The following is a 15,491-nucleotide window of genomic DNA, read 5'->3' as shown; positions in this document are numbered from 1 at the left end:
CATCAGGTTACGGTTACAAGTATAGTTAGTATACTTGTAACCGTGATCTAATGATACTGTAAATTATAGACAGCGAAACCGATCGTCAGAGTTAGTATAGTTAGTCGTCGAAAGTATAGTTAGTATACCCGTAGCCGTGACCTGATGATGATGTGCAAATTATAGAAAGCGAAACCAGTCTTCGAATTAATAAAATAAATTATTGCGAATACTTACGGCTCTCTTTTATTTCATAAAAATATGTATGTTGTTTTATGAAAATATAATAACTTGACTTAGATACCTACTTATTATTTCTCTATTTTTGTAGGTGGTACCATGGCAAGATATCTCGTGATGAAGCTGAAAACTTATTGCGTCCAAGGTCAGATGGCCTGTTCCTAATTAGAGAATCCACAAACTTCCCTGGTGATTACACCTTATGCGTATGTTTTCAATCAAAAGTTGAACACTATAGGGTAAAATCGAATAGCGATAGGTTGACAATCGATGACGAGGAATTTTTTGACAATTTAGAGGAACTTATAGAACACTACAAGAACGACGCCGATGGTTTATGTACAAAATTAGTGAAAACCTTGCCTAAAGGAAACGAAGCCTTATATTCCAATACCAAAACATCGGTGATTAAGGAAGGAGATGATTTGTTTGTTATTCCCGAACAGGAGCTAACAGTACGTACTATTAAGTTTTATATATCTTCTTCTTGCAGTACCGTCTCCTATCGGAGGTTGGCTACCATCACAGCAATCTTAACTTTGTTGGCTGCAGCTCTGAACAACTGTATTGAACTGCACCCATACCACTCCCTTAAATTTCGCAACCAGGAAATCCTCCTACGTCCCACATTTCTCTTTCCCGAGATTTTTCCTTGGATTATGAGTCTTAACAGAGAGTACTTTTCTCCTCTCATTATGTGGCCTAGATACTCCAGTTTTTTCGTTTGTATGGTTTTTATGACTTCGCATTCCTTCCCCATCTTCAGCAAAACATCTTGATTTGTTACTCTTTCTGTCCATGGTATTTTCCACATTCTCCTGTAACACCACATCTCGAATGCCTCAATGTTTTTGATGTTTATCTTTTTCAGTGTCCAAGCTTCCATGTCGTACAGCAGAACGGAAAAACATAGCATCTTAACATTCTCGTTCTTAAGTTTATATTTATGTCCCGGCTGCATAGGAACTTTTTCATTTTGACAAACGATTGTCTCGCTATCTCAATTCGCCTCTTGATTTCTCTTGTCTGGTCATTAGTATCAGTGAAGCAAACCCCTAAATATTTGTAGGACGTAACTCTTTCAACTGGCTGATTATTTATGGTTAAAGGCTATAGCGGGATAAGGTGGTAAAAATTGCCCCCGCACCGATCAGCCCAGCTACTTATGTTTTCGATAAAGGATATAAAATTATGCCCTCATGCAAATTTTTAGCTTCCCAGAAACTAAAAGATCGAGAAAAGAAGAATTTTTAGGTTTTATTTTTTTGTGAGCGCAATTTTAACTTAAAAAATCTGAAAAAATTCAAGAGGATGTAAATTTTGAATACAAAACAGCCTGATTTTTTTCAGATTTTTGTAATAAAAAATGAGCCCAGGAAAAATTTTTGAAATTTTCAAAAAAATTTTAGGTTATGTAAATATGATTTGGCCAACTTTTAAATAGTATTTTTTGTGTATTTTTTGTCGTTCTTTTGAATGGCAGAGGCAGAATTTTTAATATCTGAGCGGAAAAAACGAAAAAATTGAAAAAACCCTTTTTGGCTGTCTCGAGATGCATCTCGGGACAGCCAATTTTAGGATTTAGGATCCTGACTACAACAACTGAAAAAACACTAATAGTGTGACTTTTGTCATAAAATTTGGTATGTGGGCTTATAATAATATTTGGAACAGCATTTCCAAATAACTTTTTTCGATATCTCTAACGCGAAACAAATCGAATCGCATATCGAAAATTCACCCTGTTTGTGGATTCGCAGTAGACCGCGTTTAAAATTTAAATTTCAGTTGACTATTTTAAAAATTGTGAACCATCAACCTGTATGACTGTGCCAAATTTCAAATCTGTATATATTTTGATAGCCGAAATATAGGGGTGTCTTCGTCTTAAATGCGACACACTGTGTATGTATATTATCAATTTGATAATTTATTGCAACTAATATAGTCGTATTTTTCATACTTAGATTCAAAATATACATTCGAAATACTGACTAATTCACTAATTTTATCATAAAAAGTTCAAATTGATTGCATTGAAGTATTGAACCAATTAATGCGTATTAATATAATATTATTATAGTAATTATAATATACAGAGTGAGTTTTATGTATAGAAACCCTCAATTATCTCAGAAACATCTTGCACGATTTTTATAGGTTTTGGTGGGTAGGGGTTTTCTAATGCAGCCGATATTATAGTGATAATTACATTATTGTCAGATCTTCCGTTTTTCTGGAAATCTAATGAGCTTTCTTATTTCATATGGAACACACCCTGTATGTCTTTTGCGTTTTGAAGTCCTTAAGAAATACTGATTATTTTTCATGTTATATTCCCTATACCTAAATGCCATAGTTTCGGAGTTATTGCTACATGTATTTAAAAAAAATTTAAACAAATTATAAAAATCAATTTTTTCGGCCCGTGTACACATTATTTTACATTCTTTGGATCATTGGGAAGAAAAAAGGTCTTTTGTAATTTTTCTCTAAAGTTAATGGTTTTCGAGCTCTAAACAATTTAAAACTGAAAAAAATCGAATACTGACGATTTTCAAGGTTCAAAAACACAAATAAAAAATATTATTTTTGAAACTGCTGAGTACCCAAATTCAAGCTAAGCCCTTCTTCTAGGCGGCAGCTATAAACTTTTTTGGCCCGTTTTATTCTAAAATATTGCTTTTTAATAATTGTTAGTGAAGCGCATATGAGAGGACGGGCGATCGGGCTGCATTAACAACTAAAAACAATATTTTAGAATGAAACAAGATTAAATTGCTTATTGGTAACTGATAAAATAGGGCTTGAACTTGAATTTGTATACTGGGTAGTAACAAAAATAATATTTTTGATTTGTGTTTTTGAACCTTGAAAATCATCATTATTCGATTTTTTTTTTCAGTTTTAAATTGTTAATAACTCGAAAACGATTAACTTTAGAGAAAAATTACAAAAGAACTTTTTTGTTCCCAATGGTCCAAAGAACGTAAAATAATGTCTACCCGGGCCGAAAAAATTGATATTAGATTTTTAGAAAAACGGAAGATCTGACAACAATGTAATTATCACTATAATATCGGCCGCATTAGAAAACCCCTACCCACCAAAATTATAAAAATCGTGCAAACCGTTTTCGAGATAATTGAGGGTTTCCGTACATAAACCTCACTCTGTATATATTATTATTACACATTAATTGGTTCAATACTTCAATGCAATCAATTTTAACTTTTTATGATAAAATTAGTGAATTAGTCAGTATTTTAAATGTATATTTTGAATCTAGGTATAAAAAATACGACTATATCAGTTGCAATAAATTATCAAATTGATAATATATCCACAAACAGGGTGAATTTTCGATATGCGATTCGATTTGCTTCGCATTAGAGATATCGAAAAAAGTTATTTGGAAAAGCTGTTCCAAATATTATTATAAGCCCACATACCAAATTTTATGACAAAATTCACACTTTTAGCGTTTTTTCTGTTGTTGTAGTCAGGATCCTAAATCCTAAGATTGGCTGTCCCGAGATGCATCTCGCGACAGCCAAAAACGGTTTTTTCAATTTTTTCGTTCTTTCCGCTCAGAAATTAAAAATTCTGCCTCTGCCATTCAAAAGAACTAACAAAAAACACACAAATAAAATACTATTTAAAAGTTGGCCAAATCATATTTACATAACCTAAAAAATTTTTGAAAATTTTTAAATTTTTTCCTGGGCTCATTTTTTATTACAAACATCTGAAAAAAATCACGCTGTTTTGTATTCAAAATATACATCCTCCTGAATTTTTTCAGATTTTTTAAATTAAAATTGCGCTTACAAAAAAATAAAACCTAAAAATTCTTCTTTTCTCGATTTAAGAGGTTTTAGGACCTCTGGGAAGATAAAAATTTGCATGAGGGCATAATTTTATATCCTTTATCGAAAACATCAGTAGCGGCGCTGATCGGTGCGGGGGCATTTTTGACCATCTTATCCCGCTATAGCCTTTACATTGGTGTATAGCTTCTTTGTTACAATAATGAATTTAGTCTTTTTGATGTTCAGTTTTAGACCATACTTATTGGTCAAACTGATCAAATGTTTGTATCAAATATCTCGAATGTTTATATATCATTAACTTACAAATTCATTTATTTTTTATTGAACAACAATAAGAGTTTGTTAAATTCTTCTTGATGTACGAATGTTGGCAATCATCATGGCAATCTTTATCTTATCTGCAGCAACGCGGAAAAGCCACAGATGCAAAGAAAACTATGTTGTGTTAAACCAGGTTCTGACGTTCTTTAGCCAGGATGTTCTCTTCGTCCTGGACCTCGCTTTCTAAATATTTTTCCTTGCAGGGTGGCTTGTATGGGGGCATATCTGGATTCATTTGAAGTATTGTAACTTTCAAGATTTGATGGTGGTCAGTACATCTCGGTTCTTTTTCATTCCTCTGTGGACTTCCTCATTTATGACTCCGATATAGCCACATCTTCAATGCTTCCAAATCTCTTCACACATCTTCGTTCAAGATCTACGATTCAACACCATAAAAAAGGACAGAGAATTCTTTTATACCTCCAGTAAAAGTTTTTTAGGAGTTTGATCTCTTTCCTAACTAAACTGACTTCTTGTAAACGTTCTAATAGTAGGTCGTGTCTTACTTCATCAAATACCTTTTAGAAGTCTGTAAAGCATATAAATAGATCTTTTTGTTGGTCGTAGCATTTTTGGGCATATGCATATGGCAAGTCTTCTTCTTCTTGTCTTTTTTCCTTATACCTATTACGGCGTCGGATTATGGTCCGTTGTTTCTCTCACCCAGTTTTTCCACGCTTTTCTGTTTTTGGCTAGGCGTTTCATTTCTTCTTTTGTTTTTCCTCGTGCATTTCATATCTCCTGTGTTTGATCCCTCGAATTCTTTTGGGAACTCCCTCTTGTCCTTTTTGTCGTGTTTCCCATTTCCAGAATTTTCCTGGGCATCCTTTCTGGTTTCATTCTTATCACATGTCCATACCATTCTAGTTGTTTATTTTGAATGTGATATAATATTGGCTCCATTTCCGTTCTTCTTATTTTTTCATTTTTTATTCTATCCCATTTTGATTTTCCTGCGTTCTTTCTTAAGTGTTTCATCTCCATGGTTTCCATTTTTGACTCATGTTTCTTCTGTATTGTCCAATTTTCACTAACATAGGTTATTACTGGTCTTGTTATTGTATTACGAATCTTCCTTTTCACTTCCTTTTGTATGTCTTTATGTCCTAGTATGGGTTTCTTTCACCCATTTTTTCCACACTTTTCGGTTTTTGGCTGGGCGTTTCATTTCTTCTTTCGTTTTCCCTCGTATTGGATACCTCCAATTCTTTCAGGGACGCCCTCTTCTAATTTTTGTCGTGTTTCCCATTTCCAGAATTTTCTTGGGCGTCATTTCTGGTTTCATTACTGGTCTTGTTATTTTATTATGAATCTTTCTTTTTTACTTCCATTTGTATGTATTTATGTCTTAGTATGAGTTTATTTAAGGCATAAAATATTCGTGTCGATTTGTTTCCTCTGTTTGCTATTTCAGCGTCTATTTTCCCATCGTCAGTTATTATACTCCCGAAGTATTCATAGGTTGATACTTTTTCTAATATTATCTGATTGCACTTTATCTCTCTGTCGTTTAGGTCCTCTTTGTTATTTATTATCATTGTTTTGGTTTTGTCTATGTTTATTTTCATTTCCACCATTTCAATTTTTTCAGTCCATACAGGGTGATTGATTAATAGGGTAAAGCTCAATAGCTCCGCTATAGTAATAGATCGCAATAAAAGTTAATAACAAAAATTTTAGCCACCTTTGAGCTTCACATTACAAAATTAGTTAGAATGTTACAGGGTGTTCGATAACACAGTGGCAGACCTAACTTATGTTTTTTTAAATGGAACACCCTATATTTTATTTTAAATTCGAAATCCTGTTAACTTCTCCATCACAAAAATATAAAGGTTTGTTATGTTATACATGGTATTTACAAAGTTATAACCAATTTTATATGAAAATCGTAACAAGTTCAACTCCCTGTATAAATAAAAATAAGCAAAACAACAATGGTTTATTAATGCCATATTTTTTAACGTATTGTCAAAATTTTCAAGAATGGTTGATATTACTAATTTTCTTTATATCAAATACAGGGTGAGTCAAAACGCAAGTACATTATTTTCTCAGTAATTTTAAATGGAACACCTTGTGTTTTATATCACTATTGAAAAGTACCATTACCGTACTTCAATTTTTAGATAACATTCCCTATGTCTAAAATTATTAGTTTTCGAGATATTTTCATTTTTCAATGGACCAGTAGGGTGGCCACCCAAATCACCAGAATTTAATAAACTGGACTGATTTTTTTGGGGTTACGTTAATAATGAAATTTATAAAATACCTCCAACAACAAGGGATGAGATGAAAAATAGAATACAAAGTGTATTTCGATGTGTTAATTTACAAATGCTCCGTAGAGTAAGTAGCTCATTCAATGATCGTTTTTAGGCGTACATAAATAATAAAATAATAATAATAAAGACTTTTTATTCATTTGGTATGTAAAACAAATAAGCATATAGTTACAGCACATTGAAGAATATAGAACAAAAGCAAAAAAGTTAAACCCTATTGGGATAACTTCTGGCGAAGTCTAGCTAAAGATACTCTTACTTAACCAAATGTTAATCCCCGACGCTTCTAATTAATCTAAAAATAAACCTAAACTAACTAATTGAAAAGAAACGTAACTTCAAAAAAAAAGGTGGGGAAAAAACTAAATATTAACCAAGTACTCAAAAAAAATATTTTTTTCAAACTCATCATTAAGAAAAAAAATTCTTTCAAAACAACCCAACCAAAAATATGTCCATGCAGCTCAACGCACAACATAATTGTTAAGCAATGTTATTGCTTATCAAAAAGATATAAACGAAATTTACACTTGAATTGATTAATTGAATATAGTTTAATATTATGAGGAATTGAATTATAGAGCTTTACTGCGTTGTAGGTAAAACTCCTTTGGAACCAAGCTGATCTATGTTGTGGCATTGTGAAAGTGTCTTTTAATCTCACGTCTCACATATGAATTTCCTTTCTTCGGACGAGCTTTTGTTTTAAGGATAGTGGAGGTGTTTGGCATCAGAAGTAACTTGTGAGTAAAGTTACCTAGATGATATGTGCTTCTATTTTTCATATTAAGCCAACCGCATTGTTTTATTTTATGTGAAATGTGGTCATATTTTCTAATCCCGTAAATCAATCTACAACAGGAGTTTTGCATTTTCTGTATCCTATTCTTCTCCGCCACCAGTAGACATGGCATAAAAGTAAAATCGCAATTGTTTTTTACAAGTTGACGTTGGACTTCATTTGCGATACATAATAGTTTTGATTTGGTGGAATTAAGTTTTAAGTTGTGCTCGTCAGAGAGTTCTTTTATTATTTCAAGATCAGAATTAATTTTATCCAAAGCATTAAATAAATCTTCTTTATCGAAACTAAGGTACAATTGAGTGTCGTCAGCGTAAGCAACTATGCTGCAGTATTGTAAAGAGTTAATAATATCAGTAGTGTAAATTAAAAACAATAATGGAGAAAGAATTGACCCTTGGGGTACACCTGAAAGAATATTTATTGGGGTAGATTGTTTGTTATCTACAGATATTTTTTGTGTTCTATTTAATAAAAAAGATTGTATTTGGTTTACAGACTCTGCCTCAAACCCATAGTATCGCAATTTTGAACATAACAACTCATGATCTACGGTATCGAACGCTTTGGAGAAATCTAAAAGAAGGAGCAGACTTATTTGACCTTTATCAGATGCTCTTAGGATCTCATCCATAACCGTTACCAAAGCAGCAGCTGTGCTATAGTTTTTCCGGAATCCACATTGTTTATCAGACAGTATTTTATTGTTTGTAAAGTAAAGATATATTTGATCATACAGAATCCTTTCCAATATCTTGGAAAGGGCTGGAAGTATACTTATAATTCTTAAATCAGAGAAAGTCTGAGGATTGTTGTTTTTGGCTAATGGTTTACCAATAGCCATTTTCCATAAATAGGGAAAATATGTTTTTTCTATACAAGAATTTACTATATGGAGAATATAAATGTCTATGAAGGGGCTACAAAGTTGAAGCATTTTAGCTGATATGTTATCTACTCCGCAAGAGTTACAGTTACAATGAACCGGATCATTATTACCAGAGTAATAGAAAATTTTGTTCATGGTTTTAACTTTACCTGAACCTGGCCATCTAACTTCGATCAAACTGATAACCGATAAACAAATCTTTCATACTAAACGTTCCATCTCGTAGCATGCATTTGCCAGTTTAACCTTTTCGAACAGACTTTAACATTCCATGTTACAGTCTTACAGTTTGTATTTAAACTATTTAGCACCCCTTGATCATCTAAGCTAAGATATGTCGGATACTAGGGGCCGTTTCTGTTTGTGCTTTCATTGTAGTTTTCTTTGCAAATATTTACTAGAGTGGTTTCCCGTTGACTTCTCTAGTTTGTATTTTAGTCGATCCTCTGGACACAGCCACTATTTGCAGCCGCCCACTCTGAGTCAGAACTGCGTGCTAGTTTTGATCCGTCCCGGGCATTTCATTTCCCGGTACCACCCATATCTGGGAGGCGTTCCCCTCTCCGCCTCCCGGGGAAGCGTTCCCCTACCCGCCATCCGGGGAGGCGTTCCCCTACCCGCCACCCGGGGAGGCGTTCCCCTATCCGCCACTCGGGGAGGCGCTCGATGGATATCTAGCAAAGATATCTAGGAGTGAGTTATAGCGGTTGCTATTACATATATTTATATTTCTACTACTACTAATAGACCAGGGCGCATCTGTAAAAATATTAGTACATTTGGACGTTGAGAGGTGACTCAAATTTTTTTGCAGAAATTGCTTGAAAATAAATCAAATAATAATATTTGAATTATCCTCCCTCTCTAAAAAGGTCCGGAACATTGTTTAAATAATCAAAATGTCAAAATTTTAAGGAAAAATTCGATATTTTTCTTGGTTTTTTTGATTATAACTTTATAAGTATTCATTTCCGCGAAAAGTTGTACTAACATAAAAGTTGCGTAAATAAATTTACTACAATATAAAATTGGTTAAAAATTTAAAAAATAGTCACCCTTGTTGCAAAATAGCAATAATTGTGAAAAATATACAAAAACAAGTATTCGCATTTTACGTTTTTCAACCATTTATGCTACACTTAGGACCTTCATATTTCACCCTGAAAAACTTTATGATACAGTAAAACAATACTGTAAATTTCATTAAGATCAATTCAACAGATTTTGCAAAATAAATTTTGCAATCCAGCTTTCGTAAAAAAAATTCATTTTTTCAAAGTGTTACAGGACTGAAAATAAAGCAGATAGCAAGTTGAAAATTTTTTTGCGTATAGAAGTGTACTGTACCTTTCATTTGCAATTTTGCAAATTTAAAATCGATTAACACCACGGCGTCAGGAATTTTTTTAAATAAACATTAATTATTGGTGCTACGCGCAGGACAGCGGATACTTTGCTCTGATTGGGCATTCCAATGACCTTTGATAATGATTGATACATTTTAATTTTCATTATATTTCGATATAAATAAATAAATTTGTTTATTGCAAAATAAAAACACATGCTCTATCCTTTGAAATACCACTTTTATTAGCAAAAACTTTCTTTGTTCATATATTTTAACTTAAATAATAAAAGTTTATTATTTTTAAACATATGCAATTGTTTAAACAATATTTCACACACAATAATAAAATTAGTTTGATTTTTGTGGAATTAAAATATTAAAATACAACAAAATATAGAGTAAGAAAATAATATGTTAGATAAAGATTGGAAGAAATTTTGGTGGAAATCAACTTGTGTGAATCGAATACCGCTGTCCTGCGCGTAGCACCAAAAATTATTGTTTATTTCAAAAATTCCTGGCGCCGTGGTAATTACTCGATTTTAATTTTGAAAATTGCAAATGAAAGATACAGTACACTTCTATAAGCAAAAAAAAATTCAACTTGCTATCTGCTTTATTTTCAGTGCTGTAACATTTTGAAAAAATGAATTTTTATTGCGAAAGCTGGATTGCAAAATTTATTTTGCAAAATCTATTGAACCGATCTTAATGAAATTTACAGTATTGTTTTCCTGTATCATAAAGTTTTTTGTGGGTGAAATATGAAGGTCCTAGGTGTAGCATAAATGGTTTAAAAACGTAAAATGCGGATACTTGTTTTTGTATGGTTTTCTCGCAATTATTGCTATTTTGCAACTAGGGTGACTATTTTTTAATTTTTTAACCAATTCTATATTGTAGAAAATTTAATTACGCAACTTTTATCTCAGTACAACTTTTCTTAGAAATGAATACTTTTAAAGTTATAATCAAAAAACCAAGAAAAAAATCGAATTTTTCCTTAAATTTTGGACATTTTGATTATTTAAACAATGTTCCGGACCTTTTTGAGAGGGAGGATAACTCAAATATTATTATTTGATTTATTTTCAAGCAATTTCTGCAAAAAAATTTGAGTCACCTCTCAACGTCCATCTCAAAACAGATGCGCCCTGGACTATAACACTAATATAGAATTATCATGTATGGAACATTAGAGAAAATTAGACTCCTGGCTAACTAGTATTTCTAGGATTATTTCTAGGCGGGAAAGATATTTTTAATCTACCTCTTCTTCTCCCATCAGTGTTTTGTTCAATAAGAATGTTTTGAGAGTATTTCGTAGACTCAATAGTCGTTTTTTCGACATTATGTCCCAATTTTTTTATTTAGTGTAATATTTATTATATTTTTAGATCCGAGAATCAATAGGAAAAGGAGAATTTTGTGAAGTAATGCTTGGGAAGTGGAAAAGCAATAAAGTAGCCGTTAAAGTATTAAAAGATTCGAGTGAAGCTGAGGCAATATTAATGAAGTAAGTATGTGATCCGATTTCACTATTTTATCATTAAATTAATTAATATTTAAAAAATTAAGTACAGTAGCGTAATACTAGGTCTTTATGGTAATAGTTTAAGAAAATTGAGAAGTCGTCAAATATCTCAGAGTCGCAGATAAACGGCTTTTCGAAATATATTTAGGTTACATTGCACCTGGTGTCATTTTCGACTTTGGGTGATTTTTAATTATCTCTCCAGGTTGATCCCGGTATCCTTTTGCCCTGCTTCCTGACGTCTTATCCGCCATATATGCAATGGAGGGAGGTCAAGCATGACCTCCATGGAGGTGGTTGGGGTAGTCGACAGTGCTCCTGTTATGATTAAGCATGCTTTCATTGAAGCTTATTCAGCTTCTCTTTGGTGGTCTGTTGTTGGCATTTAGACCACCATATTAGTACACCATACATAGTCATAGGTCTGACTACAGTTATATATATCATATATGTATACTTAATATTGTGTACTTATAATGATGTATTTATTGACTATGAGAAGGCCTTTGATCGCGTACATCACAAATTAATTAAAATATTAAAGGATAAAGGAGTTGATAGCCAAGATGTACGAATCATAGAAAAATTATACTGGCGTCAAACAGCGACAGCTTGCACAAATGGAAAATCAACAGAAATATGCAAAAGACAAAGAGGTGTCAGACAGGGTTGTATACTGTCCCCACTGTTATTCAATTTATATTCAGCTAGAATATTTAAGGCAGCGCTGCATAATTTGGAATGGGGTGTGAAAGTTAATGGAATTCTGATAAATACAATCAGATATGCAGACGATACAGTTATTTTAAGTGATGATATGAATGGATTACAACACCTTTTAAATGCCATTGACACAGTGGGAAGAGAGTTTGGTCTAAATATAAACTGTTCAAAAACAAAATACTTGGTATTTAGCCGTTTGGTCCATCAAGATTCACGGTTATACGTTGATGGTCATATAATTCAAAGAGTACCCAGTTTTAAATATCTTGGTTGCCATATTACTGAACAACTAGATCCAGATAAGAGATAAAATGTAGAATCGAGATAGCCCGCACGACATTTTTAAAAATGAGGTCATTCTTCTGTAATGATAACTTGCAACTTCAACTTCAAAAGCGCATGATCAAATGCTACATTTGGTCAGTCCCCTTGTATGGTGTCGAAGCATGGACATTAAAAATATCCACCATTAACCGTTTGGAGGCCTTTGAAATGTGGCTGCACGTCCGCACAGACGTATACTGAAAATACCATGGACGGCTATGCTGACAAATGTGGCAGTCCTTAAGAGAGCAAATGTTACCCGCGAGCTGCTTGATAACATCAAATATAGGAAGATGGCCTATTTTGGACAGGTAGTAAGGGGAGACCGGTATAATATTCTTCAACTTATTATAATGGATAAAATCGAAGGATGCAGGGGAATTGGTAGAAAGCAGGTCTCTTGGTTGAAGAATATCCGGGAGTAGACAGGAGTAAAAAAAGCAGAACACCTATTTAGAATAGCTCGAGACAGAGACAGTTTCGCCATGTTAATCGCCAACGTCAAGGGGACGATAGAGCACGTTAAAAAGAAGACTTATAATGATAATATCATATCCATGTTTTCCCGAATATCCTTTGTCCAAAGAGAACACCGCTTTGTGGGTTATTCTTGCCAAGTGGACGTTCCATGTAACAAATGTTCCATTGTAACAAAACTTTGAACTTTGAAAGCTTACAATACAATTTACTCGAGGAAGCGATTGCAACACTAGGAAGTTCAGTAGGGCTTTTCATTCACAGTCATTTGTTTCGAGCTTCTGTCACATGTCGTATAATCCGTGTATATTAATATTATACACAGATTATACAAAATGTGACAGAAGCTCGAAAAAAATGACAATCGATGAAAAGCCCTATTAGAAATAACACTATTCGGCAATTTATTCAGTTTGCAAGAAGTTGAATGAACTCTAGTTATTAAGCTATTAATCGATATGTTTCACAATTATACCCGGTGAAACTATAAAAATTTAGCAGTTAAGATTATTGTGAGATTACAAATTAAAGGATTAATTTGTGAAAGATAAAGGCAGTTTTTGTTTTTATTTGATTCTGAGTTGGATCACCATCTCCATATAGCTATTTCAGCATCTGTGCATCCTCAGTGAAGCTATGCAGTCACAACTCTGAAACAAATATCAACAACCCTGCCTATTTACGGGAAAACATCGCGATGCAATGATTCCATCTTTTGAGACGCAAAACAGCGACATCTCTCGTAATACGAGGAAGACAAAAAGCCCTAGATACAAAGTTTACTACTTTTATACAATTAGAATAATTGAAATAATAATAATAAACAATATTTTAAATCCAAGACTTTTAGTTAAGAAACTGCTTTCTGGCTGCATCCTGTATCTCCGGCTTTTACAATATATAAGCACAAGAGACGGCGAATATAGAAGAAAGCAAGTAAAGGACACTTTGGCCACGTATCTACCTCCTTTTCGTCTAGGAAAAGGACCGAAAGACAGTTTCAGGTACTCAAATCTGAGGAAAGATGAAAAAGATAAAGGCAGTTCTTGTTTTTATTTGATTCAAAGTTGGATTAATTTGTGATTGAACAAGCCGCTTATCTAGTATTACTCCTAGATATTTAACCTCATTCGCATCTTTGACAATTTCGGCACACAGAGCGGACGTCCATATGTTAACTAGGTTCCGTGACTACTACAGTTATACTTCACACCACCTAAAAAGGATATTTAATACTGGATAGAACATTACCAGATTTTCCTCTTACCATATTTAGTAGATCATCTGCGTAGGCCTGCACTTCTACCTCCTGTGCGTTAAGGAGCGAGATCATCCACCACGAGTGACCACAGGGGGCAGCACTCCTGCAGTGGACTGGCAGTGCTCTGCAGACTGGCACTGCAGACACAGGCAGTGCCTATCTCGGCCCAAGAAACAGGTAGGTCTTTTAAAAATGTCCCAAGTCGGCGCAAAGATGAAAACTGCCCGATATAAAATATACCAGCTCGGCTCATGGGACATTAAAAATTTTAAATTACTGTCACATGAAAATATCACTAAATTTTCGATTCTTCTTCTTCTTCAAATGCAAATCCACTAATGGATGTTGGCGATCACATTTTTCATTAACTCTCTGTTTCTTACAATGTGTATCAGTGATTGTATGTCGGTAATCCCTGTCCATTGCCTTATGTTTCGGAGCCAGGACATTTTCTTGCGTCCTATTCCTCTCTTGCCTTCAATTTTACCCTGGATTATAAGTTGAAGGAACTGGTATTTTTCGTTTCGCATGATGTGACCCAAATACGCCGTTTTTCTTTTCTTGATGTTTTCGAAAAGCTGACGTTCTTGGTTGATTCTTTTAAGGACATCCACATTTGTGACTTTCGCCGTCCATGGTATCTTTAGGATACGGCGATAAAGCCACATTTCGAAGGCTTCTAATCTGTTTATATCCCTCGTTTTGAGTGTCCAGCCCTCTATGCCATATAGCAGCACCGACCACACGTAGCATTTAGTAAACCTTAGTCTCAGTGTAAGGTCGAACTCTGAGCAGCTCAGTACCTTCCTGAATTTTACGAAAGCTTGTCGAGCTTGCTCAATGCGACATTTTACTTCCCTGTCCGATGCCGTCTTCAAAAAGCCACGTTCCTAGGTATTTGAATTTGCTCACTCTCTCAATGGACTTAGTATTCAGTTTTCGATAGTCATTCACTAATAAAAAGTTTTCCCCTCAATTTTTTTTTTTTGGTTCACATTTTCATAAAACTTCATGAACTTCAAAAATTGATTTTGCTAAAGCTGGTTGTAACTTCCGACGAGCACGATCACAATGTAAATCATTTTGTTGTCAAATTCTTAAAATTATTGTGTTTATTATTTAGTTTTTTTCTAATTAATTTGGAAGGTTTTTCAAATAAGTCATCTTCAGCCTTTCATTTTATCCCGTGACTTATAAGATTTATTTATTTTTATCCCGAAAGACTTTTCTTTCTAATAGGTTTTCTGATTCTGGATCATGATTATGATTATGGTTTATACTAGTTGTAATTCGATTCTTATTTTCTCCAATTGGTTTTATGAAAGCTTTGCAATTATCCTTTACACATCTCCACTTTGTTTCACCTGAAGCTAATTTTCGTTTTTGTTCTTTAAATTTATAACGTTCACACACTAATAACAAGTTTCCTCTTTGACTAAACATTTCACTTATACTTTCACTTTAAAGAT

The 15,491-nt window shown here is 33.5% G+C and overlaps 1 protein-coding gene across 1 annotated transcript in view; it reads left to right on the top strand.

The window, feature by feature from the left end:
- LOC126893239 (tyrosine-protein kinase CSK-like) overlaps positions 1–15,491 on the top strand; it is a 138,115-nt gene that overhangs the window by 98,379 nt on the left and 24,245 nt on the right. Inside the window, exons 5-6 of the mRNA XM_050663225.1 lie at positions 311–674; positions 11,101–11,219. Of these exons, the coding sequence (XP_050519182.1) occupies positions 311–674; positions 11,101–11,219 (483 nt within the window). The remainder of the gene's footprint in view (positions 1–310; positions 675–11,100; positions 11,220–15,491) is intronic.

The sequence above is a fragment of the Diabrotica virgifera genome, chromosome 10 (assembly GCF_917563875.1).
Source record: "Diabrotica virgifera virgifera chromosome 10, PGI_DIABVI_V3a".
Lineage (NCBI taxonomy): Eukaryota > Metazoa > Arthropoda > Insecta > Coleoptera > Chrysomelidae > Diabrotica > Diabrotica virgifera.
The sequence above is the reverse complement of the archived record's forward strand: the minus strand, read 5'-3'. Positions and strand labels throughout refer to the sequence as shown.